At 42.9% G+C, this 13593-nt stretch overlaps 1 protein-coding gene across 8 annotated transcripts in view; it reads right to left on the reverse strand.

Annotated features, from left to right (window-relative positions):
* Window positions 1-9203: 9203 nt before the first annotated feature.
* LOC106562300 (liprin-beta-2) overlaps window positions 9204-13593 on the reverse strand; it is a 36852-nt gene continuing 32462 nt past the window's right edge. For all 8 annotated transcript variants that reach the window (XM_045689191.2, XM_014127085.3, XM_045689192.2 and 5 more), the window contains 7 exons: window positions 12504-12654; window positions 12099-12210; window positions 11856-11944; window positions 11567-11689; window positions 11278-11403; window positions 10894-11082; window positions 9204-10698 (listed from right to left, as the gene is read on the reverse strand). In XM_045689191.2, coding sequence (XP_045545147.2) covers window positions 10495-10698; window positions 10894-11082; window positions 11278-11403; window positions 11567-11689; window positions 11856-11944; window positions 12099-12210; window positions 12504-12654 — 994 coding nt within the window. In that variant the 3' untranslated portion in view covers window positions 9204-10494. The remainder of the gene's footprint in view (window positions 10699-10893; window positions 11083-11277; window positions 11404-11566; window positions 11690-11855; window positions 11945-12098; window positions 12211-12503; window positions 12655-13593) is intronic.

A 13593-nucleotide genomic window follows, 5' to 3' on the forward strand; every position in this document is an offset into this window, starting at 1 on the left:
TATTGTCTAAGTGTTGTGTTCACGTTACATCCACTGTATCAGCCCTCTGCTCCATGTCTCCTCTCATATTGGACAGTACACATCATCGCATCCAAGATTCACAATCAACCTTCTTAACACTTTTCAAGAGAAGGCCTCAAATAGAAAGTAGCCTATGCTGATCAATATAAAAGGAACAGTTCCTACATAATTTACGCAAACTAAACATAGATTTTTATTGCCAAGCTGCCAGCAGCGACTTTGAGTACACACTGTTTGTTACAAAGATATTAAACCGACCATGTTTGATACAGCCGTGTTCTTAATTTATCCTCCATTCAGTTCGTCCACTACTAGCTTCACCCCTAATTAATGACTCACTCACTTTTCAAAATCTGATATAGGTCTACTTCATCCATAATAGCATCCATCACACTTCTCTACATGGATATCACTGGGAGTGAAATAATCCCTCTCTACAGCCCGTTGACTGTGACTCTGGTAGTCTAATCATGCTGGGTCTGTCTTAAAGTAGCTACAGTATATAAGACCATAGGCTTGTATGAATCTGATCTCTCTCACTCTCTGAACAGCTCACTGACTCTACATGCGAAAGCTTGCTCAGAGGGCATTGAACATTGGCCAGGAAATCCAACAAATAACTCTGAACCTCAATGCCACCCTACGCATGGCTTGAGTGGTCTGACAAAGATACTACAGCTTTTTGTATGTACATAGGATAAACCTTTTAAGAACCCTTTTTGGTTCCAGGTAGAACCCTTTTGGTTCAATGTAGAACCCTTTTGGTTTCCATGTAGAACCTTTTCCACAGATGGCTCTACATGGAACCAAAAAGGGTTGTACCTCGAACTAAAAAGGGTTCTCCTATGGGGACAGCCGAAGAACCTTTATGGAACATATTTTTCTAAGAGTGTAGGCTATGCCTACTATCGTTATGTGCAGGCCTAGTCCAGTGACCCAATTTCGTACACAAACTCCATAAAAAATAACAATATAAAAAATACTCCAAATATAGTTTGGTATATTGTCTACAATACAACTTGTTTCTATTTGTGTGTCCTAGTAATTTGTGTCGGTCAGTGCACTATTACATAGGAAAGCACATATGAAACATAATTTGCTGTGGCATCCCTCTGTCCAGTTTCACCCTGAGAGTCAGACAGGTGTTCTCATTGGACTTGAAGGTCTCTGATGATTGATGTCACTCTTGATCACCACTAACGCTGGCCTGGGGTTACGAAACTGCTAGTTTCCCACCAACATGGGATCTCTTTGGAGTTTCAGCACTTTTAGGATGTTTTTGGCAGCTGCAACAACCTCCAACGCTACATCGAGATGGACAGAGTCTCACAACAAGAGGCATCATTTCTCTTTCCCTGTCTTTCGCTGTCTCTCTCTCTCTCGCTCTCTCTTTCCTGTCATTTCAAAAAACTAAACACTGTATTAGAGTTTCTAAAATGACCAAAGCGTACTAGCGGGCAGCCGTTTATAGTTTTTATAATTTAAAGGCGACATGGAAGTAGTGCAAAAGCATTGTGCAAAGTCCCAAAATTACCATAAACCTCATTATAAACTGGCAGCGTTATTTAATTGGAAGCTTTTCATCCACAATGTGCGTTATGAAGAGGCAACTATTTATATGTTGCTCAATTTACTTCACTCTAGTTAAAGAATTGTCTCTTCATATCACACATTGTTGAAGAAAAGTTTCAAATGAATTCATACTGCGAGATCATTCGAATTTTTACGGTATTGTTAGGTCTTTCTATAATGCTTTTGCATTACAAAAATGGAAATGTAGCCCTAAGTCTTTGTTTCCAAAATACATGGACATTGATTTAATTCTGCATCCTTAAATACTGTACATGTGTGAATCTGGCCAGCTCTGTTGTTGTGGCACATGTTGTTGTCTGTGCTCCCCTCTAACAGTTAGCAGGCCTTGACAGATCTATTTAATAACCCAGGCGGTGCCCTTCTCTACACAGCACTCTGGCCCGGTTCACAGGAACAAGGCTGAGAAAACAGCCAAGCGAGAGGTCACCATAACACACTGTGCAAATGTTTGACCTCAAAATCTTTCCTCCATCTCTCCCTCTCCCTAAACGTTTTCATGTCTATTTTTCTTCTCCTGCTCTCTCCTTCTATACTACAGCTCATGTGTGTTCCTCTTTCTACACATCTCTGTCTCGCTATCCTGTATACAAAATCTCTTCTTCTTCTGTCTCTCCAACACCGCTCTCCTCCTCCCCTTCCTCTCTATTCCTCCCCAGTTTGAAGACACAGAGGGCCCCAGGTTCCTCAGACTCCCCATGACCCCAGCCTATGAATGAATGATAACTGCATTGCCGGACACATAAAGACTCTTTATGGTGGTGGACCTGCAGCTGGTGCTCCCAGGGTGTCATGTTTATGATGTGGAGGAGAGAGAAGAGAGGCGCTGAAAGGCAAGTCCAAGGTGCTGAAAGGCACGGCTGCATGCTCCCGGGTTGGGGAATGTAAAGCAAAATCAAGTTATGTTGCTTCATGTAATACATACTGGACTCAAAAGCCACATGGATGGATAGTAATTTAGTACATTTATCATAGATGATCACAGAGTTTAGAGAGAACATTTGTCATACTTTTTAATTAACACCAATATTGGCTATAATCTCCCATTGTTACATGAAGAAAAAGGCCTCTGAAATAACCTCCTATTTGAAAAAATTAAAGCAACAGTAGAGGAAGTATACCATTTCTGTATTCAACTCCTTCGTCTGAGTGAATCAATCAAACCTCAATGATGTTGTCTGTACAGTAGGCTGTGGTTGTTGTTCCATTAGATTCCACGAGTGGGAGAGATACATCTATCCTATTCCTAAAGGTCTGTGTGCAGCGTTTGCTAAATGACCTCGGAGAGCAATGACATGATGCTCGATCTCTTGTGTGTTGAAGGACTCCTTAAATGTCTCTATAATTCTCTCATCTCTCCGTGACTGATCTCTCCCCTGTCTCAACATGTTCTCACCACATTTTTCAGGCAGCGAAAAGGCCAGTCCTTTTTCAGCTCCTAAGCACACATGACAGGGAGTTGTCTCGGGAGCCTGTAAAAAGGCCCTCGGGTGCCGCGGGCGGCCGATCATAACAGATCTCAGTTAGTCCTCTGAATCATACCCCATCAAGCTTGTTTTGGGACGTTAGTTGGGCTGTCTGTTTGTCTGTCCAGCTCAGACCACTGGGAGAGGGAAGGACAGATGGACAGGCAGAGGTTGGAGAATCACTGAAAAGGCACATTCTGAAAGATTTCCCATGCTTCCAATTGCTCATTCGAAACATCCTGAAATATAACTCCATTTTGAAGAATAAGACAACATAAAAGGAATTCACTTGGTATATTTTAACTGGGAATTGAAATTAACATGACAGATGTACTATGCAGAAATTGTTCAGCCAAATTAGTTTGCCTAATTTCAGTTTATGTGAAAAAATAAGTATGTATAGGTTAGAGAATCACTGTACCATCTTTCTCATAACCAAAAATATAGTATTTTCAGCTGTTTGAAGCTGGTGAACAAAACTGAAAGTAAAAGATGCAAAAACTAAACTTAAGAACGGGATGCATGGAAATAGCGACAGAACAGATCTATGGCTTCTTAGACTTGCTTTCAATGATAATGACAGATCTATAACTCAGATTTCTATGTGAATGTGGTCTGGTCGCCCAAAAAGGTACATATTGCAGCTTTAATGCTAGAGAAACACACAGTATAAGACAGAGCGACAGACAGATAGGACTGCTCCATTTGATACAGTGAAGGTTGCGACAGACAGACAGGCAGGTTGGATGGAGACACAGAGGTCTTGATACAGCACAGCCGGATAGGACAAGATAGGCTGTGAGGTTTGACGAGGCAGAAGGAGGCTTATGCGGACGTCTGGCTGCTCCTTTTGACGGCATGTCAGGCTTGGCTTGCAGGCTGCTTGGCCACGTCCGCATTACGCACTCATCGTTGTGGCAGGCCTGTCAGAAAACTCTGGTGTGCGGGAGACAGATCCGACCTCGGCTCGCCCAACGACCAGTGTGTGACGTATGTGCCACCCTGCCAAGGAATATGTTCCCCAAACTGGCAAGCTGGTGGCAAGCCTGTTGACAAGAACGACCAGTGACATCATACAACAACATGATCACGCTCCGCTCCAGACATCTGAGGGAGCTCAATGATCAAACAGACAGACACATCGACAGGATGATGAAGGGAGGTGCTTTCAGATTTGGTTGTTACTGTGACTTCTAACACTCTTGATAGAGAATGCAAGTTTGCTCTTTACAGAAAGAAGACAGGTTTGATTTTAAAAAATCACCAACAACACACAAAAGCAAGCAAGCAGGCACACTTACAAGCGGAGTAGGACTTTGTCAAGATGGTCATTATTTAAATGCCTTACCGCTCCAAAGTGATACATTTCAAGTGAATGGACAGGCACAGTGGGAGAATAATGTGTAGTCATTAGCAAAGGGTTTACAAATTATTTATGTAATATAAGCCATGATAATTTACTCAGACTTTTTCCTGACTGCCATTAACAAGTAACTTGGAATCCAATAAATGTCACAATCGCTTTCACTTAATTAAAACAATAGATATCATATAGCAAAGCGTGCTGTCATTCATACCCTAGTTTCCTGCACACTGCCATTTACAGCCAATGCTTTATGAGAGATGGTGACACAAATAATAGTCATTAAACTGTCAGCCAATGGGAGCTGGATCACATTACCGAAATTAGCTAAGATGCACCATTATAAACAAGGCCTTCCCTCTACACAAGCACACACACCCAAACATTACAGGAGGGAAACAGGCCAAAAAGGAGGAGAGGAAGGGTCTTTCTACTTACTGCTAACACTTACAGGGCAGTTCAAAGGCATACCCCCCAGCTTTAAGGTTGTTTCCACACGGAATGCTCTTTTGTCCACAGTTGAAAAACTGTGTCTGATCCCATTAGGGCATCTGTCTTGACCATCCTGACTCCCATTAGGGCATCTGACCAATGGCCATCCTGACTGTGATGTCCTGTTAAATAAGTGTCCATCGGACCACGCAAGATGAGCCTTTGTGCTTGACCGGTGCAGTGACATCCAATCATGTCCTCTGTGTTGGCATTATACCCCTGTTCACCTCCTGCCCGTCAGAGAGACATTTGGGGGGTGTTGTCATCGTGTATGTCCTGACAAATGTGTTACATTGAGATGAGGGGCTATAACAGAGATAGTATTAGTATTACCATGACCCCGCTGACGCCCTGACTAACACCAGCAGGACTGGAAACTTTACCATTATAAAGTACGTGGGGAAAGGAACAATGAAAGACAAGAGTTCTCATTATCATTCTGCAAATCGACTTTAAAAAGTGTTTACTTCCAGCCAGGTCCAACCTTTGTTAGATGACAATAGGCACTTTCAGTCGAAATTAATTGACACACTCATTTCTCTTAGTTGAGAGATTATAATGGCCTGACAGCACAATACAAAATTGTAGAAAAGGAGCAATCAACGACAGTGTGTTATAAGTGGTGTTAGTAGGCTTTGTCACGGCAACCTATTCTACAGACAACACTGACACCTGCTGGTGTGGAACATCAGTCTAATCTTCACAGTCCAACATGATATTTACAGTTCTGCCATTGCCAAACCTTTCTGAAACTACCACAGGAATAAGGCCAATCACATACAATGTCCTACAGTTTAACCCACAGACCAATATCTTTATATATATATCCCATCTCCCCTCCAGCCTCAGCCTTATCCCTGTCCCCTCCAACCCATCCCATCCTCCACACCCACTCCATCCCTCCTCCTCTAATAAGCATTTAACATGGGCCATTGATTGGTGTGGCACACGTATCGGTGGGACTAATTTATTTATGATCTTGTCATTTCCAATCATTGATCTGGATGTCCTTCGTTAGGGAACTAATGATATGCAGAGGTAAAAGATTCACTAATTATTGTTTTTGGTCTAGTTGAGGCTGTGCTGCAGGAGTAGAGTGCTCCAGAAGGGAGATGACTGCAGAAGGACATGGCTCAAGAGCTGAGCTGACTGCTGGAGGAGAGGGTTCCAGAGGGGAGTTGACTGCTGGAGGAGATGGCTCCAGATGGGAGGTGACTGCAGGAGGAGAGGGCTTCAAAGGGGAGGTTTCTGTAGACTGCAGGAGGAGAGTGCTCCAAAGGGGAGGTTTCTGTACTGCAAGAGAAGAGTGCTCCAAAGGGGAGGTTTCTGTAGACTGCAAGAGGAGAGTGCTCCAGAGGGGAGGTGGCTGTAGATTGCAGGAGCAGAGGGCTCTAGATGGGAGGTGGCTTTAGGATTAGATGGCTCCAGAGGGGACATGACCACTGTCCTCGGCTGTCAGACTGCAGGACAACCACTGAAACAGAATCCTTTGCGCTAACATTAAAATAATGGTTTGTCTGTCCAGTTTCATCTACACTTGTAAAATATCCAGACACAATGCATGCCTGACAACCTCCATGTGGTCTACGCCTGTCTACAAATGTGGGTACAATCAGGACAAAGGATGCATGTTAGCACCCAGTATTAACGGGGCTAGAAACATTGACAACAGGTTGCATCCATAGAGAATGTTAGAGGCATCTAATGCCCAAAAGGCATGGATAGCGGCATCGAGGGCTTCCACCATTTTAATGTAGTCACAGATTCTCCATTATATTGACCAGATTCTAAAGTGGCCGCGCTAAAAATGAAAAAAACATGTCTTAAAAAATGGAAGGCAGTCAGGACGAGGCAAGATCAGGTGGGACCATTCTAGCCAATAAGAGGGCAGATGCGCTCCAATATAAAGGGCGCTCCAATATAAAGGGCTCTATTCAATTAGATCCGCTTTTGCTGACATCCGCATAGCCAGGGGCGTAACTTTCACAAATTCTGAAATTGCATTTTTGTCCAAACCCAGTTTTATCATTGGAATGTGATACAAAAATTAGGCAACTGTGTGCTTTAGGAACATGCAGACGCCTATGAGCGTCGGGTAAGCTGTTTGGAGTGTTTCTGACTGGATTACAATCTTTAAAAAATAATAATAAACGTCCCCCCCGCTTCTAAAACCATAGTTGCGCCCCTGTGCATAAGGGTTGTTTTGATGTGTCTGAGGTGGGACTGTGTTAGAGCTGTCAAATCCACAAGTGGCTCCCAACATTATACCAAAAGCAGACATTGTCATTGGCTGCACGGAGTCGCATTAACATAAATCCTTTGTTCACAAGTTTAAACACTGGAAAGCAAGATGTAACTTAAACCTAAGTCAGGATGACAGAAATCGTTATTTAGTTTCATGATTTTTAAGTTTAGGCATTAACGCTGAATGGTTAAGGTAAGGGTTAAGGTTTGGGATAGGCTTAAAACAAAAATCTAAAAAAAAACTTTCTATTGCTGGTTTTGAACATGCATCCTTCAAAATCAGAGGCAGATGCTTACACCCATCCACCATACTCTGAAACATATTTTAAGTTAACAGCGCTCACTGTTGCCCCCAGTGGCCGGTTTCGCATCTCCCAACGTCCTCAGACATGGATGGATGTCACATACTGACTTGAATCTAGGCCAAAGTGTTTTTTTCTCAAAAGTTGTCAGGATGTCACGTCCTACTTATATCAATACACTCGTAACAACCTAAGCATTGTGAAGCTTCTATTCGATCAAATAAGCCACACATAGCAAATAAGCCTCTCATTGACCTACAAACAAAAACTTCTCGCTTGGTGAGCTGGAAAAAAAAAAAAAACACCACCTGCTGGAGAACACAGATTTTAGGCCCAGTTATCCCTGTTACTTCGCCTCTTGCGCTCTGACATAGTCAACTGGGTGGGACTTCCAACTTCATTGGCTGATCCTTCCTTGTAACACTGTTGGAGTCAAGTCCAACCAGATCATCAGGAGGGATCAGCCAATCATAAAGAAGAAAATGGACTACTTCAAAATGGAGATTGCCTCAGTGGCACTGTCCATGCTGTCACAGACAGTATCATGGCACAGATACAAAGATGAGACCATGGTATTATGATCAGCTAGGTTGGTCATGTAGCCAGTATACAGGGTACTCACATGTATTGTCATATAACCCTAGTCTGGTTCAGGTAAACTGGAAATGTGAGGAATATTATTTTGAGACGCTTTAATATATCCTTGATGGTCAATGAAACCAATGTAAACTGCTGAGAGAGAGAGAAAGAAAATGCACCAAAGACATATACAGCAATTAATCCATAACATGCATTATAGGTATTTCGCTCCATATCCACTTACACTGAAGTGGTAATGCATTATGTTGACGATTGATGCTGCACTAGTAAACTAGACTGCACATACGCATGGCACTATGCATCTACACAGAACTGCATAGGTCTTCGAGTTATGTACATACTAACTAGGAAACGAGGTCAAACACTTGATAGAGAATGTATATTATATTGTAATGAGAATTAAAAGGGGGAAACATTGGAAAAAATGGTTTACCTTCATGCTGAGCCTTTGATTTAAAATACTTGTCTAACAGGGTTATTCCTGTTTTGTTATTCAGTTCTATAAAACTCAAATAAGGGAATCCAATCCTGAGACATGTCCTTGCCTTTTTAAACCAGTAGAGTGCAGTGCTAGACCAGTCAAAAAGATCACCTGACGTACTTCCCCCCCCCCCTCCTCTTTCAGACAGTCATGAACTATTCTTTGTCTGTTCAATGTGAGCAATTATATCTCTGTCAAAGAATAACTTTCGCTGCCATGTCTACAAAATCAGTCGTGGACAAGCAAAGGAGTGAAGTGATTGTCTGAAGCTGGGTAATCATGTGACATTCCAACTGCTAATGGTGAAATGCAAGAAAAGCCCTAATGTAAATTGCCCTGTTGAATCTGTTTCTTTTCCGCACTTATTTCCTAATAAAGATAACATGTTGTCTTCCTGTTTGTACTTTTCAAGGTGTTGGTACTCTAATAGTGTCTGAACTGGTCATTCATGTTTTGTTCTTCCAATCCAACTGTTGGATACATCTGCCTTTGACATATGAAGGATCTTCAGATTTCACGAGGGTGAGTACACAGGGCTTTCTGGGAATTTCTGCTAGTTTGGTTTCTGCTTCTCACAAGTTCCAAAGCATGATCTGTTCACAGCGTTCTCTCTTCACACTGGAATAACACATAGGTAGACTATACAGAAGTTAAAGCATAACTTTAATGATGGACCTGAGGATACAACGAAGACCATAATGTTGCAATAACATGGAGCATGGTACGTAACAGTAGTCCAACATACTGAGTTATACTCCACCTACTGCAGCATTGTAACTTGAGCCATAGCGTCACTGAAACACCATGGGGGAAATTTACATACTGTATGATACAGAACATATCTTCAGTTCTCTGAAAAACAATGCTGAAACTCACCATGTTGTCCTCAGTGTCTGAGCTAGAGACAGAACTGTCCTCAGTGGATGCCTGATGGAACATTAATCAGCAACCTGAAAACTTTAGCATTCATGGCTTACCAGTCAGATGATACTATTGTATACTACAGATGTAGCAATGCTGTAAATTCAGGTGTGCATTGACGGAATAATTATTTGAAGCCGCTGTAGCGTTGTCTATAATCCATGATGTGTGTTATAGTGGAGCCAGCAAGAGCACTTTGCTTCAGAGTCAGTATTGGCTAGTGTGGCCTCAACCACCTTCCACCACATTAAATAATGCATTTAGGATTAAAATGAACTAAACTATCAAACATTCAGCATACAAAACACAATCACCTGCAAATTATTCTTTATTTTCAATATAATTATAGGCCAATTGAGTAGAGTATTGTGTGCAAACCTGAATTATCATGAGAGCACCTTGTATTATGATTTTGCCAGTTATTAAATATAACACAAAATAAATCAAAGAAGCTTATAGAATTGGTATTAATTTGTACCATAACTCAAGGCAGCCAAGCTAATAGCTAAGCTAAATCCAGCAAGGTAAGGAGGAAGGCTACAACGGTCAGTAACATCATAAGGGTCCTGTTCTGAAGCAATGGCAGAAGACAGGAAAATTCAATCCATCTCATTTTTCCAGGAATGCAGAGAGCAGCTTCCAAAGGGAACCATTATACAACCATAGCATTATGAATCCTCATTTAGCCTGTCAGGTCAGTCATGATTTCAACATATCCAGGTCAGTTACTTAATATGCATCTCCAGCAAATAAGTAATTAGCACATCCAGCTAATTATCATACAGCATGTCCAGCAAATACCCAATTAGCACATCCTGATGATATTCATTATATGCACACACTGTAGCTTGTCCAGTGAATCACCATTTGGCGAAAAAAATAAAAATCACTGCTTTAGAATTTCCACAGAATCACAGAATCAGCACCTTGATTCAGGGAGAGCATGTGTTTACGTCGGCATGTGGGGTGAAAAGCCATAAGATTTGCAGTCATTGGCTGAGGGGAGCGTCAGTGTCAGCTTTTGGGCCCCACCTGCTCCCGCCTCTCTGGCTCTCTGTCCAGGATGGGGCTGAGGCCTCGGACCCCTGTGTACGGCCGATGGGAAACCCCCTTCATGGCCGAAAGGCCCCCACTGTCTATAGGGCAGATGTAGTCCACCAAATTATCTGGACTTCTCTTCCTCAGGTGACTGAAGTGGGTGAAACCAAGCTTCTTGGGCTGAAATAATACAGGAAGAAAAGGGCTTAAGCTAGGGTCCTCTGTACACAATATGTACATTGAACAATAACTACTGTGGATTATTTCTAAAACTCTCAACAGCAAATTAAGCAGATTTCATTACATGTACACAGTATTCACAGCACATTTTACAGTAATCACGGGCCTTCTTCCATGGACACACAGCAGTCGTACCCGGACTTTGGCGGTGGTAGTGAGGGGTGCATGGCCGGTGGCGTTGGCATACTCCCGTTTCTCCAGAGTGGCCTGCGTCCCCACCAGGGAGGTGAAGGCGGTGGCCAGGTGGCGGCGGAGCAGGGTCTTCTGAGGGGGGATGTTCAGCAGCATGGCCAGGGTCTCAGAGCTGAACCGCGGCTCCAGAATCTAAAGTACCGGGGTAGAGGACAGGGCTGGAGCTCACTCAGGTAGGAACAAAATCATTTTTAAGTGCTGAATCACGATTCTCCAGTCTTCTTCCAAAGTGTGTTCCTGCAGATGACAGGGGGTGTGCAACTGCACACTTCAGAAAAGTTTGGGGAATTGGAACGCATGCATGGTTCTGAGGTGCAGTCCACTCACAATGAGACCTCCATGGACCCCACTGCCCCGTAGGTTGGGTGCATACTCAGCCAGGTCCACTGCCCGAAGCCACTCCATCACACGATGGTTGGACCATTGGATCACTTCTGAGGGAGAGGGGTTTCTCTGACCAGGGAGAGAGAGAAATGAGAGAGTTCCTCCACTGAGCAGTAAAATCTTGTCATTATACAAATATTAACTCATTTCTCAGCAATCATGCCAACTTTTCCTCTCGTCCATCTTTTGCTTCTCCCCTCATTTCCCTCCTCAGGGTCCCCTACCCTCTCACCTCCTCTCCAGGCCTGCGTCGGAGGCAGTGGGGGTTGAACTTGTTGACGTGGAGGACGTGGATAGCACACTTTATACTGAGGTGATGGAGCTGACTGGTCACCTTCAGGAAAAGCAGGTCATTCTGGAAAACAGTTTAGATACTGTACTTCAGTTGGAAAGCTAGGGTGTATTCACTCTATGGGATCCCTTTCATAGTAATTGTATATTAATGGTGATGATATCACTTGAGAGCATGTACATTTTTTTTGAAGGATTCACTTTTAAAAAATCTAATTGTTTAGCTTTACCACGGTGAGATACTGGAGCATCCTGCCATCCACTCGTCCCTCGTGGAAATGGTCCTTGTACTGAGGAAGGCCTATGTCATCCAACCATCCTGCACATGACCAGAGTTAACCATTTTAACTTCCTTTTAAACAAGGAACATTTTCCAGCAAAATATCCTACAGACAATGCAGTTGACTCATTGTGCACCTCAAATACCACACTTCTGGCAATGTCTGAATATAGTAGATTTTAAGAGTACGTACGTGTAACCCAGATGTGGTCTAGTTCAGAGGACTTTTCCAGGGCTTTAGTACTGAACCCCCTTAGAGCCAGCTGTAGTTTCTTCCTGTGTAGCGGGTGTTTGATACCCATTTCCTGTGGACACAGAAACACTTACATTAAAATAAGGTTCCCAAACACATGCAAGGTTTTACTGTGGTTTCCCAAAGCTAATCAATGACTGTTTATAAGTTCAGAACATGATCCTGATTCCTGCAGTGTTACGACAACGCAGTGTCCATATGGAATCCTGCTGAGACTGAAAAGTTCTGAGTGACTGACACAACCTACTTGGTACCCTGAGGCTGTCCTAATATAGGCACCATACAAGCAACAATTTTGTATGTTTTTAAGTTCATCAGGGTAGCAACCCTCTCGCCCTCAATGACCTTCTCAAAGTCCTGTGGCCTTGCAGACAGGAGCGTCTGTCCGTTGTCGACCCACTGCCGGGTCAGGTTGACGTACTGACCCAGACCATAGTCCTCCAGCCAACCACACACTTGCTCCCTGGTCCACTGGCTGAATGGAGTGTTCATATCCCTGATAGACAGAATGAGAGAAATTAGATTAAGAATTTGTGACAGCGAGAACACTGATGAAAAACCTTGTTTTGCTTCTGTCTACATGTATTGTATTTGGCCTACTCAACAGCTATACGATGTGAACAGTATACCCTGTATTGAAACAGGTGCAGTAGCAAACGTGTGACTCATTTCAGTAAAGTAGGCATATGTCGCACGTCAATACTATACCGGAGACAATTGTTTATTAAATTACATAATTAATCAAAGCTTTGTTTTCTTCAGAAATGTATTCTAGAACATACGAACTTTCATGTTCCTTTAAAAACTTGTATGCCGTCTGTAAATGAAAATTGTTTTTGTTAAATTACGAGCCTAGTTGGTTTAACCACGGAAAAACACAGTAAAGGGGGATAACTAGTCAGTTGTACAACTGAAATCTGTTTTCTGCATTTAACCCAACCCCTCTGAATGAGAGGTGCGGAGGGCTGCCTTAATCGACATCAACGTATTCAGCGCGTCGGGATTTTTACCTTGTCAGCTCGGGGATTCGATCCAGCAACCTTTTGGTTAATGGCCCAACGCTCCTACCTGCCGCTAGCCATGATTGGCAGAGATAATGGTTAGGCTGGACATGCTGAGAGAAAAGTTCAGACAGAAGCATGCTACATGGCAGACCAGTCTATAACATGAGCTGCTAAGTATGTTAACCTGTTATGGCTAGGGGGCAGTATTTTCACGGCCGGATAAAAAACGTACCCGATTTAATCTGATTATTACTCCTGCCCAGAAACTAGAATATGCATATAATTATTAGCTTTGGATAGAAAACACTCCAAAGTTTCTAAAACTGTTTGAATGGCGTCTGAGTATAACAGAACTCATTTGGCAGGCCAAAACCTGAGAAGATTCCATGCAGGAAGTGCCCTGTCTGACAATTTCTTGCCCTTCTTGATTA

The sequence above is a fragment of the Salmo salar genome, chromosome 11 (genome assembly GCF_965601325.2).
Source record: "Salmo salar chromosome 11, fSalSal1, whole genome shotgun sequence".
Lineage (NCBI taxonomy): Eukaryota > Metazoa > Chordata > Actinopteri > Salmoniformes > Salmonidae > Salmo > Salmo salar.